Source organism: Stenella coeruleoalba, assembly GCF_951394435.1.
Source record: "Stenella coeruleoalba genome assembly, chromosome: 1".
Lineage (NCBI taxonomy): Eukaryota > Metazoa > Chordata > Mammalia > Artiodactyla > Delphinidae > Stenella > Stenella coeruleoalba.
Genome location: NC_137169.1, coordinates 107,870,683 through 107,889,588, shown reverse-complemented (window position 1 = coordinate 107,889,588; position 18,906 = coordinate 107,870,683). Strand labels below are relative to the sequence as shown.

At 36.9% G+C, this 18,906-nt stretch overlaps 1 protein-coding gene across 6 annotated transcripts in view; it reads right to left on the bottom strand.

The window, feature by feature from the left end:
- Window positions 1-18,906, bottom strand: part of RPRD2 (regulation of nuclear pre-mRNA domain containing 2) — a gene marked incomplete at its 3' end in the record, with an annotated part of 89,604 nt that overhangs the window by 17,560 nt on the left and 53,138 nt on the right. For 3 of the 6 annotated variants that reach the window (XM_079944461.1, XM_079944458.1, XM_079944462.1), the window contains exons 3-8: window positions 16,059-16,159; window positions 15,111-15,188; window positions 13,783-13,835; window positions 13,050-13,176; window positions 11,183-11,358; window positions 812-1,094 (exon numbers count right to left, since the gene is read on the bottom strand). In XM_079944461.1, coding sequence (XP_079800587.1) covers window positions 812-1,094; window positions 11,183-11,358; window positions 13,050-13,176; window positions 13,783-13,835; window positions 15,111-15,188; window positions 16,059-16,159 — 818 coding nt within the window. The remainder of the gene's footprint in view (window positions 1-811; window positions 1,095-11,182; window positions 11,359-13,049; window positions 13,177-13,782; window positions 13,836-15,110; window positions 15,189-16,058; window positions 16,160-18,906) is intronic. The other 3 variants (XM_079944459.1, XM_079944463.1, XM_079944460.1) reach the window with 1 other exon arrangement.

Genomic DNA, 18,906 nt, shown 5'->3' with positions numbered 1-18,906 from the left:
TGCAATCAGGCACTAATGCAATGTTTTAACTCTTGATGCCTCTGCAATACTTTCCTCTTAATACTTTAAAGGCAATGCACTATGTGGATAGTTCATTAAATTCAACCTAAGTCAAACTGCCTAATAAGAATAATTATAAAAGCTGGGGATGTCAGAGAAACAGTTCACCAATCCAGGTTAATTCTGAAAGTGTGGTTAACAAAATGTGGCTTTGGAATCTTGAAGATCAAGAGTGACAGAGAATAAGGAATTCCAGCATAAGTGGCCCTCCCTTTAGAGCACTGCTGTTCAAAAGAAATGTAATTCAAGCCACATATGTAAGTTTAAATTTTCTAGTAACCATATCAAAAAAAGAAAAACAGGTAAAATTAATTTTAATTATATATTTTACTTATCTCAATATAGCCCAAATATTTTCATTTTAATAAGTTATAAATATAAACAATTATTGAGATATTTTCACTCTTTTTCAAAGCACCAAGTTCCTAGAATCCAGTGTGTATTTTGTTTTGTTTTTGTTTTTGCCACACCACGTCGCTTGCAGGATCTTGGGTCCCTGGCAGCGGAAGCACGGACTCCTAACCACTGGACCACCAGGGAATTCCCTGAACAGCACAGATCTTAAGCAATGATTCTCAACGTACGTGGCATACCAAATCCTGAACCACTGCTCTACAGACAATACTACTACCTTGGTGTTCTAATTTTATGAGGATTAAACCATCTTTTAATACCTGCCTGTGATAGATTTATTGGTGGGGAAGGCAAAACAGATAAGGAGCAAGTTGTCTACTAATCATATAGGACATACCAATGATTTTTGACCCATCATCTTCCACATCTGAGAGTTCCATGTCTTCCACATCACGATTATCTGTTGCAGGCTCAGGTGTGGCAGATTTCTCACTCTCCATGGTTGGTGACTGGGATTCCTCACCTCCCATTCCTTGAAAAGGAGACTCAGAGCCAGTTGGGGAGGGAGCATCCATGCTTGGGGAAGGGACTGGTGATTCCTCAGGATCAGGAAGGGTTGACTTCAATTGATCCAGCTTTTTCTTTAAATTGTTCACTCGATTAGCGAAGGTTTTATATGCCTAAAAGAAAAAGAAGAGTTTACTCCTCTGAGAAGTAACCAAGAAGCTACCATTTTGACTTGATCAGATTTCTTCATTATTATTAACTATATCACTGGTATAAAACAAGAAAATATCATCTGTCAAGCATGGAGTAGTTTCCAATCTCTGCTTTTTATATCCCCTAAGTCAATATTACCATCCACAGCTGCCCAAGTTAGAGACTTAGAAGTTATCTGCAATTCATCCTCCCTTGCTCCACTGTATCTCTCCAAGCAACCAATATTTATCAAGAGCCTAAATGTGCTGGCCACTCTTCTAGGTACTGGAGATACAGCAATGACTAAGAAGACAAAATCAAATCAATAAATAAAGCATAGCCTGAGAGGTTAAATACTATTGATTTTTTTTTAAAAAGAAACTGTTTATTTAAAAAGTTTTAGGTGTACAAAATTACTGTGAAGATAAAATAGAGTTCCCATATAACCCACATCCAATTTTCCCTATTATTAACACCTAACATTAGCATGATACATTTGTCACAATTAATAAACCAATTTTGATAATTATTATTAACTAAAGCCCATACTTTATGTGTATTTCCTCAGTTTTTATCTGATGTTCTTTTTCCATTCCAGGATCCCATAATTTAGTAGTCACATCCCCTAGGCTTCTCTTGTTTGTGACGGTTTGTTAGACTTTCCTTGTTTTTGATGAACTTGACAGTTTTGAAGAGTACTGGTCAGGTATTTTGTAGACTGTCTCTTCACTGAGGTTTGTCTAATGTTTTTCTCATGATTAGACTGGGGTTATAGGTTTTGGGGAGGAAGACCACAGAGGTAAAGTGTGATTGTCATCACATCATATCAAGGGTACATACAATCAATACAATGTACCACTGTTGTTGTTAACCTTGATCATCTGGCTTAAATCCTATTCATCTGATTATCTTAATTGCCAGTGTCTTGAAGCTGTGTGTCTTTTTCTTTTTTTTGTTAAGGGTCTTGGAACATTAGATTGTGGCATCATTTTGGTTGGCTGCACAAGAAGCATTATTTTAAAAATGGAGTGGAATGGAAAATAATATGCTAGAATTGAGATTTTGTTTCATAATTGAGTAGTTTGTAGCACAGCAAATGCTCCCATCAAGAACAACTAGAAAAGCCAGATATATACACATACATATCTATACACACTCACACGCACGCACGCACGTGCACACACACATATTTGAATGTACTGTAGAGTGCTAAGGCAACAAAAACCCAAGTGGCAAATTCTATAGCAGGGGGAAACCATGAGGAGAGTCAAGCTGACATTCTGCAGTTGCTTTTTCTCTCAGGGTCCTGCTGATTTTGGGGAGTTAGGCAAGAATTTGAGAATTCAGGCAAAAGGAAAAGGCAGAGGGTTACTACTAAATAATATAAAGAAAAAAGGAGAACTTTAAAAAGTCTTGCTGACCTGTAGAGATAAATTAGAAAAAATTAGAAAGGACAAAATTTTGATGAAAGAGGAAGGACAGAACTGGCTCAACAATATGCTATTGCTTTTCCTTCAAGATGTTTGCTGATAGATAACCAACAAGGACCTACTGTATAGCACAGGGAACTTTACTCAATATTCTGTAATAACCTACAGGGGAAAATAATCTGAAAAAGAACAAACATATGTATAACTGAATCACTATGCTGTACACCTGAAATTAACAGAACACTGTAAATCAACTATACTCCAATTAAAAAAAGATATTTGCTGAATTATGAAGCTTGCTTAAGAGGGAATTGAAGTCAAGCAGAAAAATTCTGAAAAGCAAAGCGGAGTTAAACATAGACTCATGGTGCAGAAGAGACAAGGATTAGCATTCAAATCACACAACGATGGAGGGGCCCTAGTGATGTCGTAGGCTCTCAGTGGGAAAAAATCTGTGACTTAGAAGCTGGATGAACCACAGAAAATCAAAAGTTTGCCCAAACTGCAATTCAGCCTGAAGTCAGTTCAGTTTCAGATTTGATTAATATGATTAGCTCTTGGACTTCCCTGGTGGCACAGTGGTTAAGAATCCGCCTGCCAATGCAAGGGACACGGGTTCGATCCCTGGTCTGGGAAGATCCCACATGCCATGGAGCAACGAAGTCCATGTGCCACAACTACTGAGCCTGTGCTCTAGAGCCCGCGTGCCACAACTACTGAGCCTGCGTGCCACAACTACTGAAGCCTGTGTGCCTAGAGCCTGTGCTCTGCAACAAGAGAAGCCCGTGCACCGCAGTGAAGAGTAGCCCCCGCCTACTGCAACTAGAGAAAGCTGTGCACAGCAATGAAGACCCAACGCAGCCAAAATAAATACATAAAAAATAAATAAATTTTAAAATATATATATGATAAGCTCTCACAATATCTGCCTAGCAAAGGAAAGGGTGAATCCTTTCTGCAGGAAGAGAAATCACTGAGACTCCAGAAGTATTTTCATATACAATGTTCAGTATTCAATAAAAAATTAGCAAGCATGCCAAGAGATGAAAGAAAAGACAGACACTATGAACAGACTCAAAACAAGTATAGCCAACATTGGAATTACCTAGCAAAACCCAAATAGCTATGATTTATACGTTCAAGAAAATATAGAAAATCCCATCTTGAACAATTCAGTCCAAAATTCGTTAGCAAGAGTTGAAGGGAAGCCTTGGTTGCCTAGGTTAGGTAACGGAGCCAAAATAGGGTGAGGAAAATGACTGTATGGGAGGAAGGCATTGCATGGGATGTTGAAGCCTAAGTTAGATAAAAAGAAAGCCAACAGAGATGGCTGGGAGGGATGGAAGTGCTGGAAAACTGGCTATACACATGGGCAATGATCAAATAAGTGATTATGTTGAAGATAAGGGGAGCAAGATTTTACATTTTTAGAAAAAGCAATTATAAATGTGGGAACGGAGAAAACTAGAATGAACCTTGTAGTGTTAGACTGGGATTGGAGATAATAGTGTGAACTCATGGTTTCTGACATATATAGACAGATACAGAAATATATATAGATGTAAATGTGTGTATACAGGTTAAATACACACACACACACACACACATATTTCCTACCTCTGTACACTGATATGGTCTGGAAGCAGTGATATCCCAATAGTAATAAGTACACCTAGTACTCAGATCTTGGTTTCAAAATATGGTTTTTCACTAAAAGGAACCAAGGCTCTTTGGAGAAATGACTGATTCCCGGGCTGGACAGAAAAGTGCAAGATGAACCTGGAAACGCTCAAAAAATGATGGGGATATGTCAAAAGAACACAGAAAGCGGCTTGAAAGGAGCTCCCACTGGGACAATTTGAGCATCAAAATAATTATTTTGCAATGAATCAGTAGTTAGTAATGAATTAGAACACTGACTAAATACGACTGAGTCCATAGTGATATAAATAAATGAATAAACTGAAACTTTGAAGAGGAACAAAATATTTGCATAGTTTCAAAACACCTCCCCACAAGACACTTATTAGTGTATGGTTTCCTAGTGTTGTGGTACTTTATTACTGAGTGGCTTAAAACAACAGAAATTTATTGTCTCATAATTCTGGAGGCTAAAAGTCCAAAATCAAAGTGTGAGCAGGGCTATGATCCCTCTACAACTGAGCAGAATCCTTCCCTGCCTTTTCCTAGCTTCTGGTGGTGGCCATCAACCCTTGGAATTCCTTGGCTTGCAGATGCATCACTACAATATCTGTCTTGGTTGTCACATGATATTATTCCTGTGTGCATCTGTATCCAAATTTCCGTCTTCTTACAAGGACACCAGTTATATTGGATTAAGGCTCATCCTAATGACCTCATCTTAATTTAAGTACATCTGTAAAGACCCTATTTCCAAGTAAGGTCATTTGCACGTGTACCAGAGAGTTAGGGCTTCAACATTATCTTCTGGGGTACACAATTCAACCCACAGCAATGACCAAGTGAAAACTTTTCAGTGGACAAGCTGGGAAGATGCCACACTAATAAGATACGAAAGGGAATGTTACAGGTAGTAAGACAAATCAAACTTGTGTGCTAACTGAAAGGATGAAATGAGAAGAACACAATCACTTCTGTGATATTCCTACTAAAGATATATAACCTCAATCTGATCAAAAAGAAACATCATATAAATCCAAATTGGGGGACACTGGACAAACTATTTGACTTGTAATCTCCAAACATATTTAGGTCATGAAAATTAAAGAAAAGACTGAGGAACTGTTCCAGATCAATGGAAAATGGAAATGCAATAAATGAAACCTCTGATTCTGGACAGGAGCTTTTGTTATAAAAAGTGGTCAATTTGAATAGGGGCTGAGGATTAGATAATAATGCATGAAATGTATCAATTAATTTCATGATTAAACAGCTACACCTTATGGTTATGAAGGAGAAAATAATTGTCTTGGAGGAAAATACTCATGAAAATATTTGTGGGTAATGGGGTGTCAGCAACTTTTTTTTCTTTTTTTGGGGGTGTGTGTTTATTTTTATTTATGTATATATTTACTTATCTTCATTCTTTTTTTAATTAATTTTTATTGGAGTATAGCTGCTTTACAATGTTGTGTTCGTTTTTGCTGTACAGCAAAGTGAATCAGTTATACTTATTTTCAAATGACTCCCCCCCACAAAAAGGTCTTCATAATATACTTAAGTTATTTCTTTAAGTTTGAGAGTGTTACAAAATAAAACAAAGAAGACTGAAAAAAAATGAGAGAGGAAAAAATGAAAATAGACTGACAGAATTTTACCAGAAAAATTGAATTATTTCTGAAGAAAAATCAAATGGCAATTCTAGAACTGAAAAATAAGCCAACTAAATTAACTGATGGGTTAAACAATAGATAAGATTCAGCAGAAGAGAAAATTAATGAATTAGAAGACTGGTTAATAGAAAATATCTAGAAGGGAAGCACCGAGGAGAAAAGGATAGAAAATACAGAAACTAACATAAAAAGACATTTGGAACACTGATGTGATCTAGTATACAAATTAATAGAGCTCCAGGAGGAGAAGAGATATAATGGAATAGAAACAATACTTGGCAAGAAAACATCCCAAAATTTATAAGAAACATTAAGCTACTCATTATGGGTTGAATTGTGCCCCTCAAATCATACACTGACAGTCCTAACTGTATACCTCAGAATGTGACCTTATTTGGAGACAGAGTTTTTACAGAGGTAATCAAGTTAAAACAAGGTCATTAGGATGGGCCCTAATCCAATATGACTGGTATCCTTAACAAAAAAGTGAAAATTTGGGAACAGAGGGAAGGCAATGTGAAGAGACATAGGGAAGAAACAGCCATCTACAAGTTAAACAGGAGAAGCCAGGAACAGAATCTTCCCTCACAGCCCTCAGAAAGAATCAACCCTGCTAATAACACCTTGATTTTGGACTTACAGCCTTACAGTATGAGACAATAAATTAATGTAGTTTGAGCTAGCCACTCTCAGGTACTTTGTTATAGCAGCCCTAGTAAATTAATACACCACGGACTCAAAAAGTTCTGCACACCCTAAACCAGATGAATACGAAGAACACTACACCTAGGCACATCACTGTATAACTACTGAAACCAAAGATAAAAATATTAATAGCAAATCAAATGCAGTAAAATAAAAAGGCTAATAACACTAAATAAATACTGACTACATAAAACAACTATAGAATATGTATGTGTATAATTAAAATATATAACAATAAAAACATATAAACATATAAATCTGAATGGTGGAAATAGTTCCTTTGATGCTATCTCCAAGGAAGCTATGAAGTTAAAGACCTAAGCAGTGATTTCAGCAGCTGCCCAGTGCCAGGCAAAGAGTTTAGAGTTTATGCACTGTCAATTTAGAGAGGCTTAGTAAACACCTTCACTTCCTATTAAAACCCCACAAAGGCCATTGATTAGGAGTAAGGATCATGTCCCAGGACTAAGGGTTATGTCCAAACAAACCTAAAACCAAGCCTTCACATCACAGTGATCCACTGATAATTTAACTGATTGCCAGAAAAAAACCTCAACACTTTTTAAAGGTAAAATGATACAATTCACAGTTTCCACAAGTATCACCCAGAAGGTCTCCTATAAAATAAATTCTTAGACAAGCAAACAGATAGCATATATAGGTATGATTAAAGTACACACACACACACATCACAGAAAAAACAGTCAATAGGAGTACACCTAGAAATGACCCAGATACTGGAATTAACATATAAGGCCTTTAAGACAGTGATTACAAATACTACGTTAAAGAATTTTTAGGAAAAGATGAAGAACGGATGAATAGATGGGAAATCTCAACAAAGAAAAGGAGCTCTAAGAAAGAACGAAATGAAAATTCTAGAACTGAAAAATACAGCAGACTGGGCTTAGTAGAACAAAGAATATTTGAAGACAAGTAAATATAAAGTAGCCAAAAATAAGTCCAGAGAGAAAAAAGAATGAACAGGACAGAAATCTAAGAACACATGGGACGTATAACTGGAGTCCCAGAAGGAAAAGAGAGTGAATGAAAAAGAAGGAATATTTTAAAAGATAATTGTCGAATAGGTTCTAAAACTGATGAACAATATCAAACCACAGATCCAAAAAGGTCAGTGAACCCCTTTTATCCCTTTGTAGCAGGATAAGCACAAAGAAGAAATCTAGGCACAGCTGACTTCTCAAGGGATGACAGGTAAGGAAACATTTTCAGGTAACGAAAGAAAAAAACTGCCAACTTATATAATTCTTTATCCAGTGAAAACACTTCTCAAAAATGAAGGTAAAATAAAGACATTTTAAGATAAACAAAAACTGAGAAATTCATCACCAACAGTCCTGCACTATAAGAAATGTTAAAGACTTTAGGCTGAAGGAAAATGATCCCAGAGGGAAACATGGATCTGCAAAAAGGAATGAAAAGCACTAGAAATAGTAAATATAAATTAATTTCTTTAAAAGTCTACTCACTGTTTAAGAAAAATAATAAAAATTACACCACATAAAATATACATAAGTAAAATAGTTAACAATAGCAGAAAGACCTGGGGGAAGGGAATCCTACTACTGTTAAGGTTCTTACATTATACATGAAGTAACAGAATATTAATTTAAGGTTTTATTATAACAATATTAAGATAGTAATATTAAATTAAGATAATTTAATTTAAGGCAATAAGTTAAGAGTGTCAGATTTGATTAAAAAACAATAAGCATAAAACAAAACCAAGATCCAACTATATGCTGTTTGTAAAAGACACATTTAAGTATAAAAACCTGTGAGATGTGGGACTTCCCTGGTGGTCCAGTGGCTTAGACTCCGAGCTCCCAATGCAAGGGGCCCGGGTTCAATCCCTGATCAGGGAACTAGATCCCACATGCCTCAACTAAGAGTTTGCATGCCGCAACTAAAGCTCGTGCATGCCGCAACTAAAAGATCCCGCATACCACAACGAAGATCCTGCATGCCACAACTAAGACCTGGCACGGCCAAAACCAAACAAACAAAAAACTTGTGAGATGCAGCTTAGAGGGAAGTTTACTGTGTTAAATATACATAGTTTAAAAAAGCTGAAAATCAATTATCTAAATATTCATCTTAAAAAATCAGAAAAAGTATAGGAAATGAAATAATATAGAAGAAAGAATATCTCCCAGTGTACTGCATATAACAAGAGTAAGTTTTATTTTGTGAAACTTTTGCTGTATATGTGCACGTGTGTATGGTTCTTAGTTTCCATGTAAAATCTTTCTTTCATATGGACTGTGGTCAAAATCTTTTTGAGAATATTGCTTTAAGGTTTAACTGTTTCCACAAAAGTCAACCTGGATTATTTCAATAACCTACTAACTTGTCTCCCTACCTTTAATAGTCTCCTATTCTCCATTCTGCTATCTTGATTCCAAAATGCAGACTTGATCACATCATCGGCAAAATTAAAATCCTACAACTGCCTTCCACTGCTTTCAGGGTAAAATTCAAAGACCTTAGAATAAATATAGGCCTTTCAGGACCATGTTCTTGACTCCCTCTCCAGTTTTATTTATCACTTCCTCATAAATGCCTAGCTATAAGAAACTACTTTCAGGTCCACCAATTTTGCCATGCTCTCTTTCATTCCCATGCTTTGAAAATGCTCTTCAGAGAATATGGTCTTTCATTTAGCTAATTACTGCAACTTTAGAGTTTAGCTCCTTTGGGAAAAAATTTCTCCATATCCTCCATTCCCACTCCCAAATTAGCTAAAGTACCTATTCAATCTGTTCTCTTAGCACCCTATAGTCACCTTCATTATAGCATTTATTACACAGAATTGCAATTATGTGTGCTCAATGAATACTTGCTGAACAAACTTCTCCCAGCCATTTGCTAAGGATCCTCCAAAGCAGACTAAATGATTTTATATAATTTCATAAATAAGTAACGATGGTTCACTTCTCAAAAATTATAAAATGGTCTTTTGAGTAAAAATGGTAAACTAATCACTCCTGTTCAGTGTCTCTCCCTCCTGGGACTCCTATAAAATGAATAGTAAAGGAACACAAAGGTATAAACCAGTAACAAGGAAAAGGTTTTGTAAGAGTAAGAAGTAATGAGGCAGGGTAGAGAAAAATGAGGTTAGGAGTATGCAGAAAGGGAGTTATACCTGGGAAAGGAGCTGACCTGTCTTGCAGAATCCCTGAGAAGTTTTGATCAAGGAAATGATGAGTATAAAAAAGTGGAGTGAGTAGTGGAGTTGAAATCAGAAATTAAAAGTGTGAATACCTTGGGGACTTCCCTGGTGGTGCAGTGGTTAAGAATCCATCTGCCAATGCAGGGGACACAGGTTTGAGCCCTGGTCCCGGAAGATCCCACATGCCGCAGAGCAACTAAGCCTGTGCGCCACAACTACTGAAGCCCGTGCACCCAGAGCCCATGCTGCACGAGAAGCCACCGCAGTGAGAAGCCCACACGCTGCAACGAAGAGTAGCCTCCGCTTGCCTCAACTAGAGAAAGCCCATGCGCAGCAATGAAGACCCAATACAGCCAAAAATAAATAAATAAATTTATTAAAAAGAAAAAAAGTACTATATACTGGGAATTCCCTACAGGTCCAGTGGTTAGGACTCCCTGCTTTCACTGACGAGGGCGCAGGTTCAATCCCTGGTTCGGGATCCCACAAACTGGGTGGTGTAGCCAAGATCCCACAAACTGAGTGGTGCAGCCAAAAAAAAAAGTACTTAAAGTATTATATACTTTTATAACCATATATAGTGATTAAAACTAAAAAAAAATTAAAATAAAGTACAAAACAGTTTCTTTCAGGGGCCATTAGACAAATGTCGAATTATCAACCCCTCTTCCAGTTGAGGTGGGGAGAAAGAGGTTCCTTAATTGAGTTGATGAAATTCAGAAACAATGTTTCCATCTAGTATCCTGGGTTTAAAAATATATATATACATACTTCTGCCCAATTTTATATCCCGTAACAGTAACTTGGCACACTCCCACTGAAACACTAACACATGAGGCTTTAGCAAAGCTTAATGGTCAGGGTATTCACGAGCTTTAGCATCAAAAAGACCGAGGTCTTAATTCAGACACCTTCACTTGCTAGCTATAATACTACCTTGTACAAGGTTACTAACCCTCTTCAAAAGTAACTTCTTTGGGACTTCCCTGGTAGCGCAGTGGTTAAGAATCCTCCTGTCAATGCAGGAGACAGGGGTTCAAGCCCTGGCCTCGGAAGATCCCATATGCTGCGGAGCAACTAAGCCCGTGTGCCACAACTACTGAGCCCATGTGCTGCAACTACTGAAGCCCACACGCCTAGAGCCCGTGCTCCGCAACAAGAGAAGCCACTGCAATGAGAAGCCCCCGCATTGCAACGAAGAGTAGCCCCCGCTAGCCGCAACTAGAGAGAGTCCGCGCACAGCAACGAAGACCCAACACAGCCAAAAAATAAATAAATTTATAAATAAATTTATAAAAATAAAAGTAACTTCTTCATCTGTGAACTAGAGATAATAATACTTATCCTAATAGAGTTAGATAACACATATAAACAGTCACAGATATATGGTAAGCAATTGATGTAAGACAGCTTTAATCATTACTTACATTGGCCACCACTTTTACTTCTTTGTACTGTGCTTCATAGAAAATTCCAGCATTTTCAAGTGCTTCTGTTAGTGAGGGCCCATTTTTCACCTGCTTATCTAGTCCATTCACAAATTCCTCCAGCTTGGCACTTGCCTCTTCAAATTCTTTGGAGAATTTCTTCCCACCTGTCTTATCTAAAATAACAAGAGGAAGTATTCTGTAATATTCTTAGTCTCATAGTTACACCTTAAAGAAGCTTCTCTAAATCACAAAAATCCCAAACAGATTATTTAAATGGTTTGTGTGATCCTGCTGTAGTGAAGCAAGAGTGCATGATGAAGACACTTGTAATTAAGGTAAAGAAAGAAAGTTCAACTAAATGAAAGTTTGTTGACTGCTTTTATTCACAAATTTGATGTCACACTGCTACTTAGGAATAATGGAACGAGGCTCAATTCTGTACACTTATACCATTAACTTTTATACTATAGACTATAATAAGATATATCTCTTAGATGAAAAAACAGAGGTTCAGAAAAGTAAAGACAGGGCTTCCCTGGTGGTGCAGTGGTTGAGAGTCCACCTGCCGATGCAGGGCACACGGGTTTGTGCCCCGGTCCGGGAAGATCCCACATGCCGCGGAGCGGCTGGGCCCGTGAGCCATGGCCGCTAGGCCTGCGTGTCCGGAGCCTGTGCTCCGCAACGGGAGAGGCCACAACAGTGAGAGGCCCGCGTACCGCAAAAAAAAAAAAGAAAAAAAAAAGAAAAATAAAGATAAAGTGACTTCTTTGTGTATCAGGCTTAAAGATTATTCTTTCCTATCTGAAGATCTCTGGTAATTTGATATTAGAAGAGTACCATGAATTCTTTTTCAACAATAGTAACACTGTATGACATTGTAAACTGTTTCTTACTCTCCTAAGTACTTTTTTCCCAGTGATGTTGGAATATGGCCTTAGGTGTGGATATAAATTTAGGCTTTGCATTTTATCAGCTGTGTAACTTGGGCAAGCTTCTTATCTCCTTATGAAGCCTCAGATTTCTCATGTCCAAAACAGAGGTTTTTAACATGCTTCTGAGTTGTTGTGAGGACTAAATTAGATAACATATGTTAAATTTAAAGCATGGTACAAGAACAAAATAGGTGCCAAAACAAATAGCTGGTAGTCATTTACTCATTATTTCAAAAATAGTTATCGAATGCCTATTATGTGCCAGGTATTGCTCTAGGCACTAGGATACAGCAAGAACAAATAAGGATAATTTCTACTTTCATGAGATTTACATTCTAATAAATTAATGATTATTATTTATAATCTACAATGTAAGGAAAAGAGAGCAAGTCACTAGATTTTATGAGGCATTACAGTGACCTTATTTATTTATTATTGTTTTGGCTGCACCATGTGGCTTGCAGGATCTTAGTTCCCTGACCAGGGATCGAACCCAGGCCCAGAGCAGTGAAAGTGCCACATCCTAACCACTGGACCACCAGGGAATTCCCTACAATGACCTTATTGAAGAGCACAGCCAAACCAGTTAATCACTCGTGTGAAATACCCCTATCATAATCCAATACATCAAGAAAGGACTAGAAGTGGGGAAAAGGACAGAATTTACTATTTAAAAAATTTTTTAAAAATTTACTTCTTCTCCAGCTTTATTGAGATATAATTGGCATATAACATTGTTTAAGGTGTACAATTTGAAGGCTAGGAATTTACTTATGAAATTGACATGCATGAAATCACCACCTGGGAAAGAGGTACCACAACTATTCTCTATAATGTGAGGTCTTTATGCAAGAAGTCAGTCTGATCACTTGAAGATGACATATCTAGAAAGAAAATCCGACTTATTCTATTTAAAGGGATGTAGGTATTACCTTTTAAGCATTTGAGAGTTTCTGTGCTGCACACATCCACCCTCATAGTTGACAGCTGTTTTTCTTTCAATTCTATCTGATCTTCTGAGCGCTTGTACAGCAACAGCTCTTCAATGAGGGCCTGAGACTGAACACAGACCAGGGTCATATTTAATTTATGAAATCATCCACTTATTCTACCTTTCCACACTGAAGTAAAACATGAATAAAACCTAACAAAGTCACGAGAGGCAAAAACCCTTCATATTTCCTCATAATCAGGGATATCAAATATCAACATCAATTCTCATGTCAAAACCATATTTTCAGTTACATACTTTAAAAGGAACTTTTCCTTATTTATTCAAAGCTAATTTATGCTAATTTATGGATACAGAGTTAAGATTGAAACAGACAAAGGTCCACTTATATCTTCTTTAAATTTTAACTAGATAAATGGTCTTATTATGTTAACTTTAAGCAAATTTTAATTTAATACAGTTTTACAGAAAGATGAATCCCTTGTTGGGATTCAACACAAAATTCAGCTGGTAATAGATACTTCAGAAGAAGCTTACTTCGTCCTTTAGAGATACAGATAAAACTCTTTTAAGTTTTAGACAGTCTGAACATGTTTAAAATATAACTGATGTATAACTGAATAAGAATAAATCTTTCAGGATGGACTATACAGAAAGCTGACACAAAAGGGGTGAATAATATTTTGGTATGTTGAACATATTCTGTAACTTACTCGAAATTCAGCAACTATCTTAGACTTGAGAGCAGCTTTTGGATTCGTGGATGCTGTTGGAATTAAACAAAAGGTCATTTAAGAATATAGACACAAAATGTTGACTAATATTCAGGAAAATTTCCAGTTTTATAGTTAAGGGTGTACTCTTTGAATATATGTCGAACATGCACATTTAAATCATGGTATAATTCCTAGAATAGTGGAATATGAAATCTGAACACTCCCAAGCATGGTAAATATAAAAATACACTATTTAGATAGGTCTAACCTACTTACCTCCAACATACCCTGTAAGTCTGAAGTCCTAGAATTATTGATTTGGAGATACTGAGATACATGAAGTACCTTTTTGCCTAGTCTGAGTGTAAGAGGATCTTAACACCTCAAATTAAGAGTGTTCAGGAGCAGGACATCCAATTAATCCTGCACACTGGCTGAAGAAAATTTACTTAGAAGCATCAACTCTATTCCTATGTATTTAATTCTGGATTTCTTTTTCTGCTGACTCAATTCATAGCAAAAATAGGCAGGGAAAGTTCTAAGTACAATACCACTGTGGTTGAACTTTGGCTGAAACGATGACTCTTGTTGTTCCTAAGCATGCAACTTACGACCAAAAGGATGTGAGAGGATTCCCTTAATCATGATGAATATCACATGCTTGCTGGAGCAAAACCATCCCAAGTGTCTTGTTTCACCTCCCAATTCTCACTGTCTTTTACCTTGTTCCCTCCACACCTTCAAGTCTTTCTCAATATTCCTCAGTTTGGCCCACAGCAGCCTATCACATGCAGTATTCCACTCCCTTGATCTCATGCTGGGTAAACATGATAAACACAGCAGGAGCTCCTGTTAGAGAATGAGCTTCTGGCCAGGATTTGAGGCCCATGTCTAATCTGGTAGAGTATATCCCCAAATCTGAAGGATTTCATGGCTCCCACAGAAAGGCTTCTTAATGCCTAGTCTCCTCTTCAGCTCTGTTGTTTAATGCCAGCTGCCTCTAACTTCACATATCCTTGAACCTGAAAGTTAGCCTGGGCACTATCACGTATTTTTTTCTTCTTTCAATCCCCCAACTACTCTTGAATCTTCACTCATTTAAACCCTTTTTCTGCATTTCCTTTGTTTAAAAGTAGTTCTATTTTTATTTTTTTAAAGAAGTAACTCCATGATGGCTTGTTTAGTGCAAGTCACTGGGAGCCTCCCAGGCCTGCAAAACACAGGCTTGCCCATGGTTTATGCCAGGTACGATGTCAAATGGTCTACATTTTCTTCTGCTCCAAAAAGAGGAGGTAATTTATATTAGTTGAGATTTTGTTCCTTACTTTGTGATTTCTTCCACTGCTTATTCGGTTGTTTGTTCAGATTTTCTTTCAGCTGCTTCTGAGTTTTGAAAGTGGTACCTGGAAAACATTTCAGTTTTTGCAATCTGGCGTTATGGGAAGCTGTTCTGTCTGTCCACTTCAGTGTCAAAGTTGAAGCATGAAAAAAGGCAATCCGAGACTGTGTGTTGTTTCTTTCTTTCCTTTTCTTTCATTTTTATAAAAAGATAAAAACACCCACCAGATCTAAGAAGCTGATAAATAAACATGATTTTACATCAATGAAATAACAAATTTTGAGAATAGGGTAGAAGCTTAAAAACACCAGGTAACACATTCAAATGAAGAATTTAACAGCTTCTTAGAAGATGCTATTTTTAAAGCAAATTTCTAGTCAAATTATGGTCATGGTATCAGATATCACCTACTGCTATTCAATGACTTAATTACACGTATCTAATACATAGGAACTAAGTAATTTAAATAACACCAGTACACAACTTACTGCAAATCTAAACCAAAAGAGAGACCGAAGAATGCCAATACATGCTTACTACCCAACAGCTTACTGAAAACTGAAACCCTGTCCAAAAATTGTCCCATAAGTAAGAGGACAGGGCAGTAATTATTAAACACAAAAGATGAACAGTTTAAAGCACTCAACTGAAGTAAAGCAAATGCAGGAAAATAATTAGATGGTCAACATCACTTAATATGCTTTACTTTCTTTAGTCAATAAAAACGAAATTCAACCCTCCCCCAAACCAATTCTACTTAAATTTTAATGCAAACCGATTTTTACAATTATTTAATTTTAAACAAACAGGGCCAGATCCAAAAGTTTATTTTTCGTTATTAAGCAAAAGGACCAAATCTATAAAATATATATATATAATTTTAAAGACTGAACAATGACTCAATCTTTCTTTTAGGAGAGAAAAAAATACTTACTCAAAGCTTCTCTTAACGCCATAATCATTTCTTCTGGGTATACATTTCTATCTTCCCAGATTTTAAAGATTCGTTCTATAGACTTAGAGACAGATGGATCCCTGAGAAGAAAGAAAAAGTGAGACAGACATATAAAAATGTTAACTTACATCTCAAACTAGAAATCTGAAAATAAAGTTGTCAACAAAATTATTTTCCAAATGTCTTCTCATGTTTATTTTAAAACATTTTTTCCTGGTGTCTAGGGCTAAAATCTTAAAAACTCTTATTCAACACTTTTTACTACTGATATAGATGAGGCTATGGATAACACATTGAACTTTTAAAAAATTTACTGAGAGTAATATTGGTTCATAATATAAGTTTCATGAGTACATTATATTTCTACTTCTGTATACACTAATGATTATACACTCATGAGCATGCTCATGATCAAAAGTTTAAGTTTCCATCCATCACCATACAGTTGACTCCATTCATCCATTTCACACTCCCTCCACTACCCTGCCACGCTGGTAACCACTACTCGGTCCTCTGTATCCATGTGTGTGTTTGGTTTGGTTTGTTCAGTTATTTTATTTTTAATTTTTAAAACATATTCCATGTATGAGTGAAAACATAAGGTACATCTTTCTTCACCTGACTTAACTTCATTTAGCCTAATACCCTCAAGGTCCATCTGTGTTGTCACAGATGGCAAGATTTCGTCTTTTTTTTTTTAGTGGCTGAATGGTATTCCACTGTGTGTGTATATATATATATATATATATCTCACACCTTCTTTATCCATTCATCCATTGATGACCACCTTAGGTTGTTTTCCTATCTTGGCTATTGTAAATAATGCTGCAATGAACAGAGGGGTGCATATATCTTTTCAAATTAGTATTTTCATATTCTTTGGATAAATACTCAGAAGTAGGATATCTGGACATGTGGTAGTTCTATTCTTAATTTTTTGAGGAATCTCCATACTGTTTTCCATAGTGGCTGCACGGATTTACACTCCCACCAGCAGTGTATGAGGTTTCCATTTTTTCCACATCCTCTCCAACACTTGTTATTTCTTGCCTTTTTGATAACAGCCATTCTAATGGGTGTGAGGTGATATCTCACTGTGGTTTTGATTTGCATTTCTCTAATAATTAGTGATGTTCAACATTTTTTCACATGCCTGTTGGCCATTTGTATGTCTTCTCTGGAAAAATGTCTATTCAGCACCTCAGCTCATTTTTTTTTTTTTTTTTTTTGCGGTACAAGGGCCTCTCTCACTGTTGTGGCCCCTCCCGCTGCGGAGCAACAGGCTCCGGACGCGCAGGCCCAGCGGCCATGGCTCACGGTCACAGCCGCTCCGCCGCACATGGGATCCTCCCGGACCGGGGCACGAACCCGCGTCCCCTGCATCGGCAGGCAGACTCTCAACCACTGTGCCACCAGGGAAGCCCCTCTGCTCATTTTTTAAACAGGTTACTGGTTTTGCTGTTGTTGAGTTGTATGAGTTCTTATATTTTGGATATTAACCCCATTATCAGTTATTTGATTTGCAAATACCTTCTCCTATTCAGTAGGCTGTCTTTTTGTTTTATCGATGGTTTCCTTTGCTGTGCAGAAACTTTTTAGTTTGATGTAGTCCCATTTGTTTATTTTTCCTTTTGTTTCCCTTGCCTGAGGAGACATATCCAGAAAAGTAATGCTAAGACCAATGTCAAAGACCTTACAGCCTACGATTTCTTCTAGGAGTTTTATAGTTTCAGGTCTTACATCAAGTCTTTAATCCATTTTGAGTTAATTTTTGTGTCTGTTGTGAGACAGTGGCCTAGTTTTGGGGTTTGTTTTGTATGTTGCTGTCTTGTTTTTCCCACTACCATTTACTGAAGAGACTATCCTTCCTCCATTGTATGTTCTTTGCTCCTTTGCTGTAAATTAGTTGTCCATAAATGCATAGGCTTATCTCTGGGCTTTCAATTTTGTTCCACTGATCAAGGTATTTGTTTTTCTGTTAATACCATGCTGTTTTCTGTTGTTTTCTGTTGTTTTTCTGTTAATACCATGCTGTTTTGGTTACTATGGCTTTGTAATATCATTTGATATCAGGGTGTGTGATACCTACTGATTTGTTCTTTTTTCTCAGGATTACTTTGGCTATTCAGGGTCTTTTGTGGTTCCATACAAATTTTAGAATTTTTGTTCTATTTTGGTGAAAAACGTCCTTCAGATTTTGATTGGAATTGCATTGAATCTGCAGATTGCTTTAGGTAATATGAACATTCTGACATTAATTCTTTCAATCCATGAGCGTGGAATATCTTTCCATTTATTTGTGTCTTCTTCAATTTCTTTCAACAATGTCTTATAGTTTTCAACGTACTGGTCTTTCACCTCCTTGGTTAAATTTATTCCAGGTATTTCATTCTTTTTTGTTGCAATTGTAAATGGGATTGTTTTGTTTTCTTAATTTCTTTTTCTGCTAGCTCATTGTTATCATACAGAAATGAAACCAATTTCTGTATACTGATTTCATATCTGAAATTTTACTGTATTTGTTTATTGATTCTAATAGGTTTTTAAAACAATTTTTTAAATTAATTATTTATTTAGTTTTGGCTGTGCTGGGTCTTCGTTGCCACACGCAAGCTTTCTCTAGTAATGGCGAACAGGGGCTACTATTCGCTGTGGTGCGCGGGCTTCTCATTGCAGTGGCTTCTCTTGTTGCAGAGCATGGGCTCTAGGCACGCGGGCTCAGTAGTTATGGCTCACAGGCTCTACAATGCAGGCTCAGTACTTGTGGTGCCTGGGCTTAGTTGTTCCACGGTATGTGGGATCTTCCCGGACCAGGGCTTGAACCCGT